The sequence below is a fragment of the Miniopterus schreibersii genome (genome assembly GCF_964146895.1).
Source record: "Miniopterus schreibersii genome assembly, chromosome: 3".
NCBI classification, from domain to species: domain Eukaryota; kingdom Metazoa; phylum Chordata; class Mammalia; order Chiroptera; family Miniopteridae; genus Miniopterus; species Miniopterus schreibersii.
In genome coordinates, this window is record NC_138103.1 from 20,929,722 (window position 1) to 20,952,207 (window position 22,486).

General features: G+C 49.1%; 1 protein-coding gene across 2 annotated transcripts in view; it reads right to left on the reverse strand.

Annotated features, from left to right (window-relative positions):
- MYH11 (myosin heavy chain 11) overlaps positions 1 to 22,486 on the reverse strand; it is a 103,725-nt gene that overhangs the window by 20,752 nt on the left and 60,487 nt on the right. For both annotated transcript variants that reach the window (XM_081131358.1, XM_081131357.1), the window contains 17 exons: positions 20,768 to 20,911; positions 14,883 to 14,978; positions 12,664 to 12,782; positions 11,857 to 12,009; positions 10,762 to 10,935; positions 9,585 to 9,758; positions 8,092 to 8,206; positions 7,351 to 7,544; positions 5,834 to 5,955; positions 5,660 to 5,729; positions 5,345 to 5,505; positions 3,857 to 3,965; positions 3,184 to 3,315; positions 2,890 to 3,096; positions 1,868 to 2,005; positions 672 to 795; positions 172 to 343 (listed from right to left, as the gene is read on the reverse strand). In XM_081131358.1, coding sequence (XP_080987484.1) covers positions 172 to 343; positions 672 to 795; positions 1,868 to 2,005; positions 2,890 to 3,096; positions 3,184 to 3,315; positions 3,857 to 3,965; positions 5,345 to 5,505; positions 5,660 to 5,729; positions 5,834 to 5,955; positions 7,351 to 7,544; positions 8,092 to 8,206; positions 9,585 to 9,758; positions 10,762 to 10,935; positions 11,857 to 12,009; positions 12,664 to 12,782; positions 14,883 to 14,978; positions 20,768 to 20,911 — 2,404 coding nt within the window. The remainder of the gene's footprint in view (positions 1 to 171; positions 344 to 671; positions 796 to 1,867; positions 2,006 to 2,889; positions 3,097 to 3,183; positions 3,316 to 3,856; positions 3,966 to 5,344; positions 5,506 to 5,659; positions 5,730 to 5,833; positions 5,956 to 7,350; positions 7,545 to 8,091; positions 8,207 to 9,584; positions 9,759 to 10,761; positions 10,936 to 11,856; positions 12,010 to 12,663; positions 12,783 to 14,882; positions 14,979 to 20,767; positions 20,912 to 22,486) is intronic.

Genomic DNA, 22,486 nt, shown 5'->3' on the forward strand with positions numbered 1-22,486 from the left:
GTCTGGAGGGAAGAGAGGGAAGTCAAAGGCGTGCTTCTGGAGGTGCCAGCAGGCCTTGAAGGCCTGGCCTGGGGACGCCTTGCATTAGATGGAGGCCTGCCTGGAGGAGAAAGACTGGGGCCACTGCGGATGGGCGGGGGCCCAGGAGCACACGGGCCATGGCCTCGCTACCTGGCCAGGGCCGCCTGCAGCTCCTCCTCCTTCTTGGCCAGCTGCATCTTCAGCTCGGCGATCTGCGCCTGCAGGTCGGCGATCTGCTCGTGGAAGTCGCTGGCCTCTCCCTCCAGCTTCCGTTTCAGCTTCTCCAGCTCCTGCCGGTTCTTCTCCTCCTTCTTCAGCCGCACTAGACAAAGCCAGGGGCCCTTCAGGAGGTGGAAGCCACCAGGAAGCCTCCTGGAGGGTGAGCCTTCCTGCCCAGGCCCCACACGGAGGAGACTCGCGCGTGCGCACCACACATCCCTCGCTGCAACAGGCACACCTGCACACACTCTCAGTGGAGGGAAGTCAGCCCCGGTGAAAAGGACCTTTGATTATTAAGTATGTCAACCCAGGGTGACTGGGGAGCCTGGAGAGGACTGACTTCTCGAAATAACCTGCCTCTCTGAAACTTTCTTTCTGATTTTCCTAGTTTTAAAATGCCGGCTGAAAGCCCCTTTGGGTGGCCGGTTTACCTTCCAGTTCTGAAATCATAGATTCGTGCTTGTTTTTCAGCTTGGTGAGATTCTTGGCCTTTTCTTCCTCTTCTGCAAGATTCGTTGTTAAGTCACTAATCCTCTCTTCAAGGAGTTTTCGCTCCTTTTGGGGGAAAGAAAAAGAAATACCGTTGGTCTCCCCCCCCCCCCCGCTCAAGATCTACATCTCACCCCTAGTGATTTCCAGATAAACAACTGAAAGGAAAACCCACATTAGAACCAAATTCAGCCTAGAATTTGAAATGGTGAAGAGAAGTTCCTTGATTTCCCCAAGTTGGCCACTTCTCATCTCACGCCCCTCTGCCCCTCATACTTCAATGTTCCCCTTCCTATCACATGCCAGCTCTTCCCCGCCTCAGGGCCTTTGCACAGATGGAGCCACCTGCCTGGGATGCTCCTCCACCCCCTCTCCCTGTAACTGCTCCTCAGTCTTTAGGTTTCCATTCAAATGTCACTTCCTCCAGGAAGCCTTCCCTGAATAAACCTCTTTCCCTCCACCCCTAGTACTCTTCTCATAATATGGGGAACACCTCCTTCAGAACCCTGATCACAATGGTAATTAATCGTTATGTACGATGATCTATTTGCTGATCACTAGAGTATAAGCCCCACAAGGGTATGGTCCTCCCTCACCATCCATGCCATGCACATAACAGGGCCTGGCTCACGGCAGGTGCCCGGCTCACGGCAGGTGCCCTGCTGACAACTGAAAGAACCAGAAGGAACCTGCCCTCAGTGGGGCTGGTTAGAAGTTACTGACTAGGGTGACCTACTCATCCCGTTTTGCACTGGGACTTTTCCAATTTTGGTGCTGAAAGTTCCACATCCCAGACAAACTGGACAGCCGGTCACCCCATTCCTAACTGGACATAGCCCATGAGAATGTGGGAAAGGCCCAGAGTCTCAGGCACACTTGTGTTCTTTGCATAACTTGGGGGTTTCACTGGTCATGGTGCTGCTGAGACTTGCTCCATGGTAGCCCTGGTGCTAGGGACCCAGGGATCCAGTCCATGGCACACCTGCATCCAGACGGCAGTCACAAAGCTGCCTTGTCACTGGAGCTAAACCTTTGTTTGGCCTTCAATGCCTTTTATTTGGTTAAAATGGAAAAATAACCTGGAATCCCTGTCCCTAGTGAGCTTGTCATTAGAATGCAGATGCTTGACCCCACTCACTTTTGACAGTTTGTTGTTCTGATCATCCATGACCAGGATGTCATCCTCCAGTTTCTTGATCTTGGCCTCAGCCGTGACCTTCTCAAGTTGTAGCTTCTGCCTTGCAGCTTCCTCCTCCTCCAGCTGTTCCTCCAGGTCCTTTACGGGAAAAGAATCACAGCCTTGCTTAAAAGTCACTCTCATGGAGCCCTGGGCCTCCATGACACAGAGGCTAGGCCTGATGACCCCCAATGCTCTGCAGTTTCCTTTCATTGGAGATAAAGGTTTGCTTCACGGAGCCTCAGTCTCCTCATCTGTAAAATGAGGGAAGTCAATACCATGGTGGTTTTGAAGTGCGTCCACGAATTATAGGCTTCAAAGGTGGAGCCTAATTCCTCTCCCGGTGAGTGTGGGCAGGACTTAGTGACTTCCTTCTAACAAAATCAAGAGGAAGTGGTGGAGTGTAACAGCAGTGATCAGGCTATAAAAGGCACTGTGGCTTCCTCTCCTGTTCTCTCTTGATTCACTCCTGGGGGAAGCCAGCCACCCAAGTTGTGAGGACACTCAGGCAGCCACGTGGAGAAGCCTACATGGAGAGGAACTGAGGCCTCCTGCCTACAGCCATGTGAGTGAGCCATGTGGAAGCGGGTTCTCCAGCCACAGTCAAGCCTTCAGATGACTGCAGCCCCAGCTGACATCTTGACTGTAACTTCATGAGAGATGCTAAGCTAGACCCATCTAGCTAAGCCACTGTCAGATTCCTGACTATGTGAGATAAATGTTTATATTGGGTGTTTTGTTCTACAATATAATTACCCCTCACACAGTGTTACTATTAGAAGAAAAAATAAAAGCACACGAAAGAAAGGGCAGAACAGAGTGGGCTTTAGAGGAGACCTGTGTGGGCAGATGGCCATTCCTCTCCAAGCCTTAGTCTCTCTGTCCAATGGGGACATATACCAACAGATGTGCCTCACAGGCCTGCCTGCAGTGAGGGTCAAGTGACTTGGTATTCATCAAGGGCAGCCCCTACAGTGCCCTACCAGCATCTGCTGGGCCATCTTCTTCCTTTCTGCCTGCAGCTGCTGGCCCCGGTCCTCCTCCTCCTCCAGGCGGGCCTCCATCTCGTGCAGGATCTCCTCCAGTTCCTGCTTCTTGGCTGCCAGCCGGACCCGCATCTCCTCAGCCTCGGCATACAGCTCCGTCTCCGCCTGCAGCTGCTCCTGCAGCAGGTTCTTCTCCTCGGCCAGCTGCATGGGGGAGGGGGGGTAGTGAGTCCCCCAGGAGCAGGCGTCCTGCCTCCCTCTGCAGCCCCAGTCATGCCCCCGGCCCAGTACCTGTGTGTGCTTCTGCTCCAGCTCCTTGAGCTCGCTCTCTGCCTTCTGCTGCCGCTCCTTGGTCTTCTGCAGCTCATCCTCCTTGGCCTGCATCTCCTCCTCCTGCCGTGTCACCTGCAGCAGGGGCTTCACCTGCACACACAGTCAGCTCGTCAGTTATTTTCATGGCATAAGGCATACAGTCTTGTAATAAATTAGATCAGTGCTTCTCAGCCAGGGATGGTTTTACCCCACTGCAAGAACAAGTTATACCGAGAAAGACAATTGATACATGCAACCTCCTGCATGGATCTCCTGAGAATGGTGTAAAAAGGCCAAAAGGTATGACTTCATTTATGTAACATTCTTCAAAGGACAAAATTTTAAAGACATGGAAACAGGTTAGTGGTTGCCGCTGGCTATGGAAGAAGTGGGTATGGCTATAAAAGGGCACGGTGTGATGGAAATTCTCTGCATCTGTGTTAAGGTCATGGCTATAGCCCATGGGCCAAAGAGGGTGGGCCTTCATCAGACACACCCACAGACCTAGAGGATCACCAACAGGCAACGTGTGGTCTCAAGTTCTCAGTTTCACACCCACTGTCAACCATCTCCAGTCCCACATCTGGGGCATCTGGAGTGGAGAAACAGGGCCGGGGCCCCTGAGAAGCTGGGTGGGGCCCAGAGCACTCACCTTGGTGAACAGTCTCCACCACTGCCAATTCCGCAGCTTGAGGTAGGCGGCACAGTTCCTCTGAATCACCTTCATGGCCGTCAGCTGCTGCTGCCTCTTGGCAAAGGCTCTGGGGAGAGGGACAGGGAGCCATGAGAAGCCCTGGTTGGCCCCACACATCTGCCATGTTGTCATAGCATCCCACCCTGCAGTATCCTGAAAGCAAGACACGTCTATTTCACATGTGGTTTTGTGACTTGCATGGGGACAATCGCCCCTTCTCTCCAGCTCAGGCTCTTCCAGAAGCTCTGAGCATCAGCACAGATATATTGTCTGGGCACAGACCACTCAAATCATATGGAGGCAGGAGCTTTTCTCAGTGGAGAAGGAAGACCCAAGGCTCACAAAATGCCCTGGAGTCAGAGTTGGGACCCAAACAACATCTAGGAAATCAGTCTATGCTACACCATTCCTAGGGGGACCCTGCACACTCCCAGCTGTGCCATGTCTTCTCCAATACTGAGTGTCTGACAAACCTACTCCCTCCTCAGGTGTATTTCTGAAATCTCAAACCTGACATGGAACTAGCACTCCCCCTGTTTAAGGGCTGTTAGGTTTGAGAAACCACAAACAGTGAGTACAGTTTGCTTTTCTCTGCCATCTTCAATGTGGGTGAACTTGAAGAATAAATTGCCCTTAGTCTGGAGGCGGGAGGGGGAGCAACAGAGTTATGAAACTTAAGTTACATCTGTCCCTGGACCAAGAGCTTCCCAGATCTGCCTTGACCATCTTGGGTCCACATGGCACTGAGCCAGCTTGACATGATCAGGGCTCTGCAGGTGAGAGCAGGATCCATACCTGATGATGACATATGCCCCAGACAGAGCTGCTCCCCCAGTTCCTGCCATCCTTTTAGGGGTGTGACTTTCAAGGACCCTGGACCTCACACGGCCCCCAGGCTTCCCAAAACAGAAGGGGCATCATATCTTCCAAGACCCTGCCTTATGAATCCCATCTGGACAGAAGGCTCTATCTAGATACAGCCAAATTATTCTTTCCTCAGATACTTAATCATATTCTCACACTTTCTAAAATGATAACCAGGCACTGTTCTCAACCCTTTTCAGGAAGTACTTCACTTACTCCTCATAAACAATTCCATGGGGCAGGAATGAATATGCTATTTTCCAGTGGAGACCTGAGGCTCAGAGAGGTTGAGTAACTTGCCCAAGGTCCATCAGCAAATAAGTAGGGGAGCCAGGATGGGAACTGAGGTCTAAAACTCCAGAGCCATGGTCTTAACTTCTTCCCACCTGCCCTTATAACTAGAGCATACATTGAAACAGTAGCATTTCTTCCCCTCGAGAAAAAGCTGCCATTCAATCAGTGGAGCATCTTAAAGCAGGTGGCCTCTTAGAGTCAGGGAATCAGAACACGAGGCCAGAAAGCTCCCTGAAAGCTTGTGTGTCCCCTCTGTTTGTGGGGAGCCGACAGCAGGCAGGTCCTTACTTTCTGGCGAGGTAGCCACGACACATGGCCTGGAAAGCCATGATGACATCGGTGATCTTCAAGTCTCGCTCTTCCTCCAGGTGAGCCAGGACCCCGGTTCGGAAGAAGATTTTGCTCTGCCCGATTCTGTACAAGTTGGGGTCGAGCTCTAGGGCTTTGATCTGCAGAAGGAAGGAAGACAAAGAGTTCCCATTCTCAGCCTTGCCATGTGGCCAGGGGTCAATCCTGTTTAAGGAAAGTCACACTCAAAGCAGCTCCTGGCGGTGCCACCAGAGCCTGGGAAGTCTGCAGCTGGATTTCTGGGGCGGGGCTCACCATGAGGATGCAGGCCTGCTTCCCGTCCATGAAGCCTTTGGGAATGGCGTTCGCGGCCAGGATCTCGTAGCTTGAGACATAGAGCAGAAGTCACCAACTGAGTGCCTCTCCACCGTCCCTCCCCCTGCTGCCCCCTCACCCACCACCCCACCTGGGCCTACCCAGCGGGCTCACCGTTGGCGGAACTCCTGGAAGACGATTCTGTTGGGGAAGCCCTGGCGGCAGATACGTATGCCTTCTAACACCCCGTTGCACCGTAGCTGCTCCAGCACCAGAAAGGCATCCAGCTTGCCGGACTGCAAAGGGACCAGGGGGGCTGGGACTCAGGGAGCAGCGAGCCCCGAATCTCAAGCCTGAGTAACCCACCTCAGCAGGATCACCAGGATCAACCAGGTGAGGTCTTGGCTGAGGGTTCAGGTGACATCTCTCTTGTACTTGGTGGCACTAGTATCACCTAGCTAGGAACTGGGGCTTCTTCCGTGTCGCCTTCCTCTTCCTCACTTCCTTTCCATCACCAGTTCTATAGCTCCTATCTCCCAAATATCTCCCCATCCACCCATTTCTCTCCATCGGCCATCATCACTGCCATCCACTTGCCACCATCTTCTCCTGCCCGGACAACCACCACAGCCTCCTACCTGGTCTTTTCAGTTCCAGTCCTGCCTCTCCTCTCATCCCCTCATTTGGTTTCTAAAATGTAAGCCTGGTCATGACATACCCCTGCTTTTAAAGCCCCAGTGGTATCACAGAAAGAAGTCCAAGCTCTGGTCTACCCACAAGGAACCCCACGATCTAGCCCCTGACTACCAATTCAGCCCTCTCTCTTCCCAGTCCCCACCTCACACCATCACACATCAACACGAAACCACCTACCTAGCATTTTCTTGCCAAGATCCTTCATTTATTACCTCCACACTTTTGTTGTACTGGTCACTCTGCCCTCCCACCCTACCCTCCACTTTACCAAGTTGATGCCACTCAAAGTTCACATTCTCTAAGAAGCTTCCTCTCAGCCCCAAGATGCTGAAATGGGAGCCCTGGCTGTTTGGAGTTTTCATAATTTAGCACATTGCACCGTGGTTATCAGCTTGTATGTCTGCCTCTCCCACAGATCTCCCACAACCTCGGCACCGCTGACACATTGGCTGGGATCATTCTCTGCTGTGGGGCTGTCCTGTGCACTGTAGGATGTTTAGCAGCATCCCTGGCCTCTCTGCACTGGATGCCTGTGGTAGCCCCCTCCCAGTTATGACAATCACAAATGTCTCCAGACATGGCCAAATGTCCCCTGGGTAGGGCCACAACTGCTCAGCTGAGCATACCTGCACTAGACTACAAGAAACCTGCAGGCAAGGGCTACACTTTATCTAGCACTGTATCCCCAGCACCTGACACAGGTAGGAACTCAACTGGAATAATGAATGACTGAGTGATTTGGTACCTTGTTCAGCAATTCCAGGGCTGCAAGCCTCTGGACACAGTCTCCCTCCCTGCCTGTCTCCTTTTGCCTCCAGGATGGGGAATGGGTAGCAAATCCAGACAACCTTCTACCATGTCAGATGGAGCCCTTGGGGTGGGGAGTCAGGCTTTCTTCTTGCCCTTCTACCCCTGTCTGCCTTTCCCTTCCCTGTAGACCCTGATGTGCTCAGGGTGATGTTCTGACCACCAAGGAGCCAGGTGGGCGGCCTCACCCTTTTCTCGTGGTTGGGGATGATGCAGCGCACAAAGTTGGGCGTGGTGTTGCGCAGCGTGGTCATCAGCTTCCCCAGCTGCTCCTTGTAGAGCTGCCCCACCGTGCGGAACATGCCCTTCTTAGTCTTGGAGGCGCTGGGCAGCGAGCTCTCTGTCATCTTGGCCATCTGGTCCAGCCCCACAATGCGGTCCACTGGGGGGCACATTGAGGGTGGCATCAGCCTCTGGCCCACCCAGTGGCCCTCCACCCCTGCAACAGGCCAGAGGACCAGGCCCCAAGGGAAGAGATCCTAGGACCCCCTTCTTTCCTCTGCCTCTGATACCTTCCCCCCAGCAATAGGTAAGGGGAGGCTTGGTGGGATTGCTTTCCAGCTGTTATCTACTTGGGAAATCCTGAGAGCTCTGAGTGACAGAAAGTGTATGGCTGAGATGAGACAGGAGTTCAGTCTTTCTGGCTCCAGATGGGAGCACTCCAACTCAACATGCCTTGGATGCTATTTCCTCCCTCATTGCCCTGATCTTGGACCTTCTCCCTGGGGTCCAATTGTGGGGTTGAGAGGCTCAGGAGTCTCTCAGAAGTGGCTGAATGTGTCAACATGCCACTAGCATCTACCAACACTGCCCTCTCCTGCAGCCCCACACGGCCCACCCTTCCTGGGAGCAGGCGTGGGTATTGGGCAGCTGGAGGCGGGGAGGGCTCTGGATGTCTAGCTCTCCAGCTCCAGCAGGCAGGGCCTTACCATCCTTCCACAGGTCAGCCACAAACTTGTCTGAGGAGGCGTTGAGGAGGGCAGTCACGTTGTCATTCAGCGGGTCCATGTTCTTGGTCAGCCAGGCACTCGCGTTGTAGTCCACCTGCCAAAAACCACCCCACCGATGTGGTGCTCCTGCTTCCAAGGAGCTAAGGGCAGGGCCCGAGTCTTCCTGTTTCCCTCCCAGATCTTCCAAGGTCAGGGAGGCAATGACATTAGCAGCTGCCATGGTGAGAATCCATCAACTCCAAAGAAGAGACCAGCAGATCAGGACTTTAAAGGGTCCTGTGCACAGAGCCTGTGCCCTCTGAACAGTGAAGAGCTTGGCTGATGGTAGATACACCTCCCTCACATCCAAAGTTCCCCCTCATCTAGAGAAGGCTCGGTGACAATTCCAGTTTTTAAATTAACTTTGGGGACTTATTCTCCCCTTTCTGATGAACATATGTTTTGTAACTGGGAGATTTTTAGGTATGGGTGTAAATTCCTGACTTGAATAATGACTGGCCAAAGCCTTCATTTTATGGTTGTGACTATAAAATGGAAGGAACTAGTAAAATATCTCTGGTGGGTTATTAAGGGATATGGGTTGTTATGGTGATGGCCAAACCTGATCTGAAAGGAGACTAAAAAGAAACCACTTGTAAAGTGGGGAAGAGAAAAGCGTTACCTCCATGTGCCTAAAGGAACGATGCTCCCTTGAGTATAGGGTAGGAGTTGGCGAACTTTTTTTGGTAAAGGCCCAGATAGTAAACATTTTTAGTTTTGCAGGCCATACAGTCTGTCACAACTACTCAACTCTGTCGTTATAGCATAAAGGCTATACATAAAGGTTATCCAACCAAATGGGTGTGGCTGTGTACCAATAAAACTTTATTTACAAAACCAGGCTGTGGGCCAGATTTGGTACATGGACTATATTTTGCCAACCCTGGTGTAGGGCATTGCCTGTTCCCATGATGCCGTGGAGATACTGCAGAGTCAGTAAAATGCTCTAAGAGCCTGTAAGCCAGCCAGGCTATTTTTCTACATTATCCAGGACCCTCGGGAGTCACAGGGGACGGTCCTATACATTAATATCCTTGAATGATGATGATGAAGAGGAGGAGTCAACAATGACAATGGTGATACTGTTACAGAGTCCCCTGACCGCGCAGGCGGGCGATGGCAAACCCAAGGCCATGGGAAGGGAGATTGTTGTTCAGCCCCAAATCGGGTATATTGGTCACTTCCATTCTGGTTGGCTCTTCCTGTTGGGTTTAACGTGCAGCAGGAAGGATTTAGAATCTGTATGAGAAAGAACTGCCTGGCAACCATGGTATCTTGTCCGTTACAGACACTTAGACAAACCATAAATAGCTTGCTTGGAATCTGATTTACAGCAGAGGCCTTTGGGTTCTGCCACTCCCACGGCGCTCCTACTCTGAGCATCCCTCCTGAGCTCCCCGGGACAGAGGCAGCCTGGGGCGTGCAGCGGGTACCTTCCCGGCATAGTGGATGATGGAGAACTCCGTTTTGTCCTTGAGCTGCTTGGGCTTCTGAAACTTGGGGTGGTTGCCCTGCTCCGAGCACAGCTTCTCCACAAAGGACTTGTCCGTGGCTTTGGGGAACCAGCACTCCTCGTCCAGCAGGGCGAGCACGCCTGGCGGGTTGTTCTGTGGAGGGCAGATAGGAGAGGATCACAGCTAGGGCTCAAGCCTCGGGCTCGCCCGGGAAAGCTGGCAGTGCAAACGCCTGCACTGGCAGCCCGCTGGCTCTAAGGCCATATCCGCCTACATGTAAAGATGGGGTTATGTCCTCTTTATATATCCCCAAATTACCATGTGTCCAATGGAGCCGCACGGGGCATACAAGGGCAGGAACCGACAACGGAACATGCTTGCCCCTGCCCCCTGGCGAGCGGCACACACAAGATCACAAAGATTTCACACTTAGTGCTTTATATATAAGTTCACCTCAGGGTTTCTTTTAGTAAAGGGCTTCCCTGTGGGAAGACAGCCAAATGAAGATGTCAAGGGCACAGCCTGATTTGCACATGCCATTCACTCTGCTGGAATGGTCCTCACTTTTGGACTCAGAATTGGGAAGCGTTTCCGCCTGCTCTGGGCAAAGCAGGCCTCCCTAAGGCATTCTCCACGTTGGCTTGATTCGGAGCTCAGTTTCTCTGTTTGTCTGGCTGCACTGTCTCCTCTTCCAGGAGGGCAGGGACCAAGTTCATCTCATTCACGGTTACATCCCTAGCCCCTAAAGAAGGGGCCAGCACACAGTAGGTGCTCAGTAAATAGTCATTCAACCATGATATACTGGGCACTTACTGTGTGCATGATTCTAGGGGTCTGGGATACATCAGTGAACAAAACAAAGACTCCTGACTTTGTAAATAAATGAATGGGAAAGAGGGGAAGGGAAGGGAAAGGAAGGAAAGGGGGGGGGAGAGGAGGGGAGGGGAGGGGAGTGGAGGGCAGGAGAAAGGGAGGGAGAGAGGGAGGGAGAAATATAAAAGAAAATACCTTTGATTTAAAATGTGGGTTAAGGGAAAGTGTGATTGAGTTCTCAAGGACTCAGTGCTGGGGGAAGCGTGCGCACGCGGAGAGGGCAGGGTCCACATGCCGACTGCAGGAGGCCGCACGCGCATGCGGGTGTGACGCGGGCCCTCACCGGCCGCTCGATGAGCTCGATGCAGGGCTGCAGGTCCAGCCCGAAGTCGATGAAGTTCCACTCGATGCCCTCGCGCTGGTACTCCTCCTGCTCCAGGATGAACATCGTGTGGTTGAAGAGCTGCTGCAGCTTCTCGTTGGTGTAGTTGATGCACAGCTGCTCGAAGGAGTTCACCTGAGCACGGGGCAGCGAGGGAGGCCCGTGAGCACCATGGGCAAAGTCAGGGGCCTGGGGACCCCGCCCTGAAGAGAGCCCCAGGGCTGACGCCCTTTCCACAAGAGCCAGGTCTGCCATTTCAGCACCCAGAGAGGGCACAGGCCCCAACAAATGCTGCCTAGAGTTCACGGGGGCTGGCAAAAATGACCTGTTCTCATGTCACATGGTCTACATACACATTGTTTTAAGGATCCTGATCTCCTTCATCGGCACAATGATTTGTGGAGAGAATAATTGTATAAGATATTTTATCGCCACCATTTTGCAGATGTAGAAACTGAGGCTCAGAGAGGGAGTAATTCCATAGTAGATAGGTTTTGGGACATCTGTCAAGCTCAAGACTTCCCCTTTCATTGAGAACTTCCCTCCAACCCATGGGAGTGAGATCCAGTAGCCATGCTACACTATATGAAATAAGGCAAGACCCTGAAAATAGTGCTTGGCTCTGAGGTGACCATGTGGACCAATCCGGTAAGTCTATGACTCAATGCTAAGATTTTGGGTGGAACTGTTGGCAACAGTTGGAACTGGCTGGAACTGCCAAGGTTGCTGAGAGGCCATTGGGAGCTGTGGCAGCCATTCTGCCACCATGAGGACGGGGCCGATGTGGAGGATGGTAGAGGGAGGGAGATGGCAGGAGATCAGGTCCTGCTTGTTGAATTCAGCTGTACCTCTGGCCTTCTCAGTTTCACAAACCAACACTTTCCCTGTTGGATCTCTGTCTCTTCCACCCTCAAGGGTCTAACTAACCTTTACTAGACAGTCTCCCACCCTATAGTAGCCACATGATTGCCTTTCTCCAAAATAATGCATTCTCCAAGGGGAAGCTTCATCCCAGAGAGCCAAGTCCATGGCTGATGTGATCCCACCAGGCTGTACCTCAAAGATCTCAAATCCAGCAATGTCCAGGATTCCTAGGAACGAAGCCCCTTGCCGGTGGGTCTTGTCCAGGGCTTTGTTCACACGGCTGAGTATCCAGCGGAAAAGGCGCTCATAAGTGGCCTTGGCCAGAGCCTCTATGGCAAAGTCTGCCTGTGGGGGGAGCAAGGGAACAGTTATTCCCAATGGGCTGCGTTTTCACATGAACCCTGCTGACAGCTCAGATTTTTATTCTTTCCTACTTATAATAAGTCCTTAAAAACAAACAAACAAACAAACAAACAAACGGAAATTATATCATCTCTGCAACCAGTAGGAAGTAGCAGTATGGGACAGCATGGTGAGATCTAAGGGATGACTGTGGATAAGTAAACACTCCCTGTCAGAGAGACCGGGCCAGAGAGGAGCCTACTCCATCCCAGGGACCAGACAGAGGTCAGTCCTGCCTCTAGACAGGGTACACGGTCATTTCAAAATCTTTTAGGTCGGACCTTGTCCCTATCAAGATGAGATCATGGGTGAGGGACTCTGCTGTTCTTGTTTAGTATTGTGTTTTCAAAACCTGACATGAGACCTTGATAATTGTAGTATTGGATAGACAAGGAACAAAGATACGGACAGATGGAAAGGAAGATGGATGAATGGATTGATAATGTATAGATGGATGGATGGATGGATGGATGGATGGATGGACGGATGGTTAGATAAATGAATGGATGAATAGATGGGTAGATGGGTGGATGGGTGGATGGGTGATAGGTGATGGGTGGAAGATTCTGCAGGAATAAATGGCAAGTGCATCATTACCTGTTCTTTTGTCTGAGCTTTCTGTACCACATCCCGCCCTACTTTGATACGTGGGGTAAGGATGGCTCTGGTGAAATCCGTCACATTAATTCCCATGAGGTGACAAACTTTCTGAGCAGCTGTTGGAGAAAAGCAGCATATTAAGTGCATCCCAAAGAGAAGGCTTGGAAAGAAAGGCACATCACATGGGATGCTTGCGGTCTGCACACACATCGGGGTTTTTCTGAGAGATGGAACATGACAGTAGTGAACACGGCACAAAAACGTCCTAAGAACTGCTGTCGTTGGTGACCTCACCCCCAATGTGTTGCTAAGAGGCAACGACAGGGTCAGATGGAGGCAATGCTCCAACGGGGGGCTTAAAGCCAGACGGTTCCAGGTTCAAGCCCTCGCCCCCTCCCACGTCCTAGCCAAGTGATTTTGGAAAAGCCATTCAACTGCCTGGAGCCTGGTTTTTCTTGGTTGTAGAGAGAGTCAGCCATTCGGTACCCTGTGGGGTTGTAACCGGGTTAAATGAGGTAAGATACGTAAGTGCCTGACATAGAGCCAACTATTCAATATTTATTAATGCTTGTTCCGCCATTCTGAGAGATGTGTTGCAGCATTGTTTGCAGTGACAAAATATTGGAAACAACTTAAATGTCTATTAATATGGGAGCAGACAAACATACCAGGGCATTTCCATAAGACGGCACACCAAACAGCAGGTAAAGGAATGGCTGCCTTTCTCTCTTTCTCCCTAGACCAGTGGTTTTCAACTGGGGATGATTTTGCCCCCATGGGACATTTGGCAAAATCTGGAGACATTTTTGGTTGTCACTCTAGGTGTTGCTACTATTGAGAAACCCCGATTTAACAATGGTGAGTATAGAGTAGGAAAAAATTCAAGTTGAAGAATGATGTCTGGTGTGATAGCATTTATATAAATTAAAAACACACGCACAAAGCAACACTATATATTGTTCTGATATATGTGAGTCAAAGCATAAAAATAAGGCTTCGTAAAGAAGCTGTGGTTGCCAGGAGGTACCGGGAGGGGGGTGGGACCAGCTGGGAGAAAAGGGACGTCAATGTTCTTTATACTGCTTTGCTTTGTTTCATTTTAAAGACAAACAAGTATTAGAAAATATTCACAGATGTCAATTGTGGAGGGTCGATTCGTGGGTTCTTATTATATCAATGTGTGTATTTCTGCATTTAAAAGTTTTTTCTCAAAAAAAAAAAAAAGTCTTCGTTAACATGAAGACTAGTGTTGTGTGATAGTTTACACGTGCGAGGTGGGTAATAGAACAGAGTGGTTTTAGGGTTTCTCCCCGTCTCTTTGCAAGGGTGCTTTCTGGGTTTCTCTTTCCCTGAAGGTATCTCCTGAGCGAGGATTCCTATAATTTGCCATATTGGGAAGTGAAACACATAGGAAACATCTGACGGATCTCAGGGAGGGGAAGCTCTGGGGTGCGGGGCAGGTGCAAAAGCAACACAACATCCAGCCTGGGGCCGGGGGGCGGGCTGAGGGCCTCCATACCCTGTGGCTCAGCCACCAGCAAGCGCGGTGGCAGCCAGGGGATCTTTTCAAAGCATAAAACAGAGCTTATTTGCAGGTAGGGCTGTCGGATTTAGAAATAAGGCAATACAGGATGCCCAGTTAAACTTGAATGTCAGATAAACAACAAACACTTTTGATTAGAAATATGTCCTAGGCAATATTGGGAAATATAATTCTACATTCTATACTATATTATATTTCCAATACTAAAAAAAGTGTGTGTTGTTTATCTGATATTGAAGGGTAACTGGGCATCCTGTATTTTATAGGGCAATTGTTTGCAGGGAAGCGTGAGGCCTGTCTCCCCCGCAAGACCACAGCTGCCATAAGAAACGGGCTGTTCCTGCCTTGTTTCCCCCTGTATCTCAGTGCCCTGCATCCAGTCCATGCCGAGAAGTATTTGTTAAACAAAACATATTCGTGGGGGGTTAGAGCTGATGCTCCCTAAGGATCCTTCCTTAGTTCCATTAGTTTTTTTCTCCCACACTCTGATTCAACAACTTCCCACCGAAGAACTTCCCCAGGGAAGAGTTTGATCAGAGAAAGAAGTCAGTGACAATGACTCCGTTTAGCTCTTGTTAATACCCCAAGTAATCTTGTCCAGAAAATCTACCGAAGGCTGAATGTGACCCTCCGTCCCGTCACCCAAGCCGTCGGTTCCCGGGGAAGGCGGCACCTGTGTTGTCCGGCATGGACGCCTGGTCCGTGTTCCTCTCCTTCTTGAAGACGATATTGCCCAGCTGCAGGACGGACGACACCACCTTCAGGATGGCTGGGTGACGAGAGAGAGCAGATGGGACACCACGTCAACACAAGGTGCTCTGTTAATTCTGAGCTTTTAGGAGAAAGCCAAGTTACCCCAGCTCCCTGCTAATGGGAGAAAACCTGGCCCGGGGAGGACATTTTCAGATGACTGCTGAAAACTCTTGCGCTACAACAAAGCATGATACTGGACGGCAGGGGCTGGCAAGCTGCAGCCCATGGGCCAAATCCAGCCCGGAGCCTGTCAGTTTAAATAAAGTTTCACTGGAGCACAGCCACACTCCTTCCCTTACGTATTGTCTACAGCTGCTTGCAGGCTGCGACCGTAGCGTTGAAAAGTTGCCACAGAGTCCGTACAACCCGTATGGGCTAAAATATTTACTATCTAGCCTTACAGGACATGTCTGTCAACCCGGCTATACAGCAAGGAGAATGAATGATTTACTACTCAAAACAACACAACGGCTGTATCTCACAAACAAATGCTAAAGAAAAAATACACCAAATGCAACAGGAACTTCATACCATATAAGGCCATTTATGAAAAGTTCAGGACCAGGCAAAACTATGCTGTTACAGGTCAGAATAATAGTTATTCTTGACTGGGGAGGTCCACTAGAAGAAATGTGAGGGAGCTGGTGGTATCCTCTTACTTCAAACGGGTGCTAGTTGCACAGCTATGTCCAGTCTATAAAAATTCACTGAATGTATACTTATGACACAGTTTCCTAGACGTAAATTATATGTTAGCCAAAGGTATTTAAACAATAAAACCAAACCCTATATTTCCCAACATATACTGGCTGGATGTGCAAAATGCCCGTGTTAGGATGAAGCGGGGGACATTTCCCCCCACTCGTTGTCCAGGTGTCTCCAGACAAAACACTGTGCTCCCAGGCCCGCGGAATCCTTCTGACTCCATACTCAGGCCATGCCACTGTTGAAATGGGTTCTGTGTTTGAAATCCCCTAAGACCATGAGTTACTGAAGGGGGGGTCTGTCCTGTCATCTTTGTATTCCCAAAGCCTAGGCCAGGGTCCAGACACACACGGGGAGGGAGGGGAGCTGGATGGAGGGGGGATAGCTGGAAGATGAATGATGGATCAGTGGGTAGACTGATGGATGGCTGATGGATGGACAGATGAATCGATGGATTGATGTATGGATGAAAGGATGAATGGAACAATGGATGGAAAGAAGGAAGATGAATGCTGGATGGATGATTAGTACAAATGATTGGCTTTAGATGAACTCAGGTGCAAAATCACCTAGGATTTCCAAGAAAAAATCACTGTGTTCTAGGAGTAAATCCTAGAGATGCCAGCCTCCTCTCGTTCCTCAAGCCAAGCTAGGGGTGACAGCCCTTTACAACAGCTGCCCTCATACCTTAGGGACCCTGGCCCAGCTCAGCAAAAGGCCTGGCTGCGGGTGGACCACCCACCCATATTCCCCAGTCACCACTGCAGAAATCGTTCTCCCCAAAATGAACAACGCTGCTGTTCACGGGGCACAGCTAAGGCAGTTTCTTTTAACAATAACATCTATGAAGGGGGCTTTGTAAATTGTCCAGCACTGTACTCATGGTTTTTAAACTGCAGGTCTAAACTCGGGATTGCTGAAAGGCCTGCAGAGCCCAGGGAAGCAGACTAACTCAGGGTTTCTCAACTGTAGCACTGCTGAAATTTAGGGCCAGCTAATTCTTCCTTGTAGGGGCATCACTGCAGAATGTTTAGCAGCATCCCTGGTCTCCAACCACTAGATGTCAGTAATGTTTCCCCTCCGGAGTTATGACAACCGAAAGTGTCTCCAGATATTGGCAGATGTCCCCTCAGGAGCCAAATCCCCCTTAGTTGAGAACCGCTGCTCTAAATGAACAGAGGGGACTGTGGGGACTCTTGGGGGCTATAACCCTGCCTGAGGGGGAACCGCTGCTGCTCCAAGCATGGCCATGGGGGAAGCAAGCCCAGTGCTGCCAGACTTTTGATTTTTGCAAAGATAATAGAAACCCAGGTTTCTATGTGAAATCTATACATGTTTAAATGCACAAGCCAATTTAAAAAACTGAAAGGCTGTTGAGTTCAATCTCTGCTGTGGGCTCAGGAGCCAGCCGTTTGCACTTTCTGGTACAGATAACATGTTCACAACAGAAGGGCTGCCACTCCCCAGCCACAGGAAATGAACCAACCAAAAGAGCTGGTGGACAGAAAAGTGGAAAACTGGAGGCAGCCACACAACTGGCGAGGGTGCTGAGGGCAGGCAGTCTGGGGCAGAGGTTGAAAGCAGGCCCTCAGGAATTAAGAAGTCCCGAGTTCAAACCCCAGCTTTGCCTCGCTGAGCCTCAGCTTCCCTATCTGCAAAAAGGAGATGGTACCAGTAGCCCCTGCTTCATGAAGTTTATGTCAGGAGAGATGATCATGCGCGGGGCCTGGCCTGGCCCAGTGGGTGTTAAACAGTGGTAGCCACCTATAGTGGGTTTAATGGTGGCCCCCAAAAGATATGTCCATCTGGAACCTTATTTGGACCTTATTTGGAATGTGACCTTATTTGGAAAAAAATCTTTGTGGATTTAACTAAGGATCCTAAATGAGATCACCTAGGGTTAACCTGGTGGGCACTAAACCCAATGACAACGCAAGGGGAAAAGACACAGCAGAAGGCGATGTGACAAGAGAGGCTGAGGGAGTGATGTGTCTTTTGGCCAAGGAATGCCAAGGACTGCCAGCAACGCCAGGAGACAGGCATGGGCTGGATTCTCCCTAACAGCCTCCAAAAGGAAGCAACCCTGCGGACACCTTGATTTTGGACTTCCAGCCTCCAGAACTGTGAGAGAAGAAAATCCCATTGCTTTAAGCCACCAAGTCCGTGGTGACTTCCTACAGCAGCCACAGGAAACTAATACACCACCCTTTATTACTGAGGAATAAAAAAATGGGTTCCCAATACCTGACATGTGCACTATCAGGGGTACACAGGATAGGTGATCTTAGGTGGCATGTGAAACTTTAAAAAATATGTCCTAGTTAGGTATTCATTCTAATTTATTAGAAATAGTACAGCCAGGGCATGTAATTAATGATATTACAGAGATTGTTAAGATAAAGCCCAGAGCTGCTGATCTGTAGAAATCCACCTTCTGCATAAAAATATTCTGCCAACAATAATACAGATGGAACCTGGAAGTGGCATCAACTGCAAATGACTGCAGTCTGGGAAATGGATCTAGCCCGTGCCTGGGAATGCCGAGCGCCCGGGTGCTGGAGCTGGCAGCCAGGGCGTCTCCATCTGGGCCGTCCTACCAGCTGTGTGGCCCGAAGTTTTGCCCTCTGAAGGCCCACAGAAACACCTCCCTCATAGCACCTACACCCGGGCGGTGCTCAGTGAACAGGATTGCTCTTACGTCATTATTATTCCGGTCCTACATTGTTGCTGGCCCCTGTGACCTGGAGTGAGTGTGTCTCCCCCTCTGAGCTCACGGTCGCCTACAGCCCGATGAAGCTCTGGGGCTTGAGCCTCACCCTCCGCGCCCACCCCCATTCTCCTTCAGCCTCTTTGTGAAGGGCGGGCGAGGCTCTGAACCTGGAACTGGGGCTGCTGTAATGTGGTCTAAGTGCACGTCCTGTGGGCCTCAGTCGTTTCCACACCCTCAGCTTAATGTTTGCTCTATCTGCGCACCATCTGTTCTGTTATTCACTTAAAGTTTTCCTTTACGCCTACTTACTTCTCTTTACTTCTCCTTCTTTAGATTTACTTTAATAGGAAACTAGCTCTAAAATGAAAAATCAGCTTCCCTTGCCATAAGTACATGGCAACTATAAAAATAAATACAGGGAAAATAAAAAATATATATTATCCAATTCTAGCAAGATGCTGAGACCTGCCCAAGGTTCTAGGCCTGGGCTCTACTCTCTGGGGTTAAAAGGGAGATTAGCAAGTACCAGAGAGGGCTGAAGACCTAGTAGGTGCCAAACTGCTACTCTCTCTTTGAAAGTCATAATAAAAATTAAAGGGAGCAGAGAATGGAACTATGCCCCATGGTGGGATTCTGCATCATTGATAATGATGTGAGTCTGCATTTTAGAATATACTAGGCTCCCTCTGGCCTTGATTCCCATACATTGACTCCGACACCAATTTTTAAGAGTTTAAAGGACAAGAACTACCTTCCCACAGACAAAAACAGAGCACAGTAAATCACAAAATAGGGTTTGGGAGTCCACAAGACCCAAGAGGGAGTCTCAGCTCCACTAGTAACTTGCTGTGTGTCCTTGGGCAAGTTCCTTCACTTCTCTGTGCCCAGTTTCCTCATCTGCAAATTGGGGATAACACCTCACAGAGTTGTGATCAAATAATGCATATGACGCGCTTAGCATATTGCTTTGTCCCTTGATGTCTTCACTTTAAATGTAAGTATTTCCATATAAACCAATGTTTTTCTAAAACAATTTAAATGGCCTCATCATTCTACTTAATAAGGTCAAACAATAATTTAATAAATCCTCTATCAGTCAATATTTTAGTTTGTTCCAGTTTTTTATTATTTAAATAAAACTGGACGTGGTGCATTAATGAAAAAGGGAGGGGGGATTTAGCAATAGCCTGGCACATAGCAAGTACTTAATCATTAGTTGTATTTTTTTTAAAGGGAAAGATTGGAAGCAAAACTGATTTGTGTCCCAAATAAAATGAATTATTCTTGGAGAGCCCATGTCATTCAGAAAGGGATGCTAACATTGGATTCTGATATGGAACCCTGGCCAAAATCCACAAACACCGTCCATTTGTCAACTGACCCATGGAACCTTCTTTTTCTGGGCCCCAGTTTATCTCAGGAGGAACTGCCCCTCCCTATTGCTGCATTTCAGCAAACTTAGCGCTATTCTGAGGCTCCAGAGGGGCGTGGGAAGGAAGGGAAATTTTCCACAATCTTGCCCTGGTGTTCCCAAAAGAGAATAACCTTGAACATTGGGGCACATCTAACCCAGAAGGAAAAGTGTTTCTTGAAGCACAGTGTGGAGACCCAGGGTATCTCTTCCAGCTGTCCTATTCTCAGGAGCAAGTGTGTTTCTTGGTCATTGGTTGATGATATTAATCAATATTGGTCTATCAACAGAACCGCCTTTCCAGTAAGAGCCCAAGTAAACCCACTGCCTCTCTCATATCCTCTGCCCACATGTTCTTGATGAGGGCAACTACCTCTCTACCTCCAGGTCCAAGAATGGAACAGAGACCTAAGCTATCCAGAGCTTTCCACAACCCTGGCTACAATGAGTAGCACAGACATACGAACATCAACCTAGGGCAACCAATAAAAGTCAATGAGACTCCATTTAGGAACTCAAGCAGAAAATCCACTCTGCTCTTTTCTGTTGGACATAAATCCAAAGGACGTAAGGGCTGGAGCTGCAGCAGCCATTTTGCTGCCAAGAAACTATAGCCTACCTAAGGTCAATGTTGTTGAGAGATCAGGTTCTAGAGACATCCTTTGAGCCCCTAGAATTCACTGTACCTGAAACCAGTATCCCTGAACTTTGCAGCTCTCTGAGTGACTCATTTTCCTTTTTTCTGAAGACAATTTGGGTCACTTGTAACTGAAAGAGCCCTAACTTATGAAGCCACTTTTAAAAAACACCAATAAACCACCCAAAGTAATATTCTTTTTTTTTTTTTTGAGGGGTTGGGGAATTCAGAGAGCAGAAATGCATCCTGACCAGAGAACAGTCTCTAACTGGTTCCAGTGGAACCAAGGGCATGAGTCCAGGTCTCCTCGCCAGACCCCTGACTCAAGGTACAAAGACTTACACAGCTGCTCGTCTTCATTGAAGCCCATGATCCCCATGGCCTCCAAGGTTTCCTGGAACATCTCGTCGTCCTGGGCGGCCGGGATGGGCACAAAGCCATTTGAGAGGAAGGTGTAGTTGTTGAAGCCCTCCAAAAGCAGGTCACCTAGAGGGAGAGGAAGGTGGGTGTGGTCAGGAAGGCACACGACTACTTTGAACATGAGACTGGAGTCTGGTAAAGGGTCTGGGTCATCACAATTTCTTTCCCTTTCCTAAGACCTGAATGGTTAAAAGCCTTCCTTCTGCATCATCTCATAGATGTCTTCACCATCACCGGCCTCGTACAGTGGTGCAGGTTGTGCACCGGCCCGGGTACCTGGCACTGAAATTCAGCCTTGACTCCACCGGCTAAGCCATGACCCCTGACGTGGGGTTGCATTTACCCAGAAGGAGGGACACCTTTATCTCAACTGCCCAAAGGCACCCTGCCTTCAGCAACAGAAGAGGTCTGAAAAGTTAGATCACTCTTTATTCATCCATTTATTAAATTTTATAAAATAAAATCAGACATGCACATGAATTTTTAGAATCAATCATTTCCAAAAGGTTTATAATAAAAATACCGTTCCCAGTCCCATCCCTTCTCCAGCTCCTGTCTTACCCGACAATAACTGCTTTCATCTCCTTTAGCTGTTTCTTCTGATAGTTACCATGATATCTGCATATAATAAGCTTACTATATATACTATGTTTAACATCATATATAACAGGTTTACTGACTTCTTACAATGGTAGATAAAGACTGAGCTCTCTGACACCATCCTCCCTCTCCTCCCACTATTTCCAGTTGAATCAATAGATAAGGTTTATGTTGGGGGTTGGCAATTCTGGCCTCCTGGTTGTTTTTATAAATAAAGTTTTATTGGAACACAGCCACTCCTATTTCCTTGACTCCTGTCTGTGGCTGCTGTCATGCTACAGAGGCAGAGTTGAATAGTTGCAACAGCAACCACAGGGTCCGCAAAGCCTACAATATTTACTACCTACCCCTTTAGCAAAAACATTTGCCAACTCCTTGTAACAATATATGTTACATCTATTTAACATCATTTTCTGTAAGGTCATGGTTACATACCTTTGTTGGTGCTCAGCCACCACTCCTTTCTCTCCTAAATTTATAATTGCTTCCCTTTTTCTTGCTTTTATAACACCCTCTGATACATCAAGTGTCCTCTTCCAGATCAAACTTTAATTAGACTGGATTTTATTATACTTTTGGAAGTAAATCAGTGAGATACTTTTCGTTTAAAATAAAGGTCTTTTATGGGTCATGTCACTTGTAAGCTACTTGATAAACTCAAGGTGTCACTGACCCAAGACACCAATAAACTCAAGTCCTTGGGTTAACTGAAATGCCTGATTAAAGTCACAAGGAATTTGGGATTTTGCCAAGAACTCATTATCCAGACTATGGATAAATTTTAAAAAGATTTTATTTCCTCTAAAAGCCTGACCTCTTCCCAGATCTATCATCAAGAATAGAAATGGTTCCTAGAAATCTTAGTTGTTAGCCTGATCCCTCACCCAGTTTCTGGAAGACTACAGACAGAGCACAAAACTGGAACCCAAGTTACCAACCAACCAAACTGTTGACTTTGGTGCTAAATAGGAGGATGAGGGATGTAAATATTTCTCCCCCAGCCACCCCATAGTGTCTGCACGGTAACTATTAATTTACCTG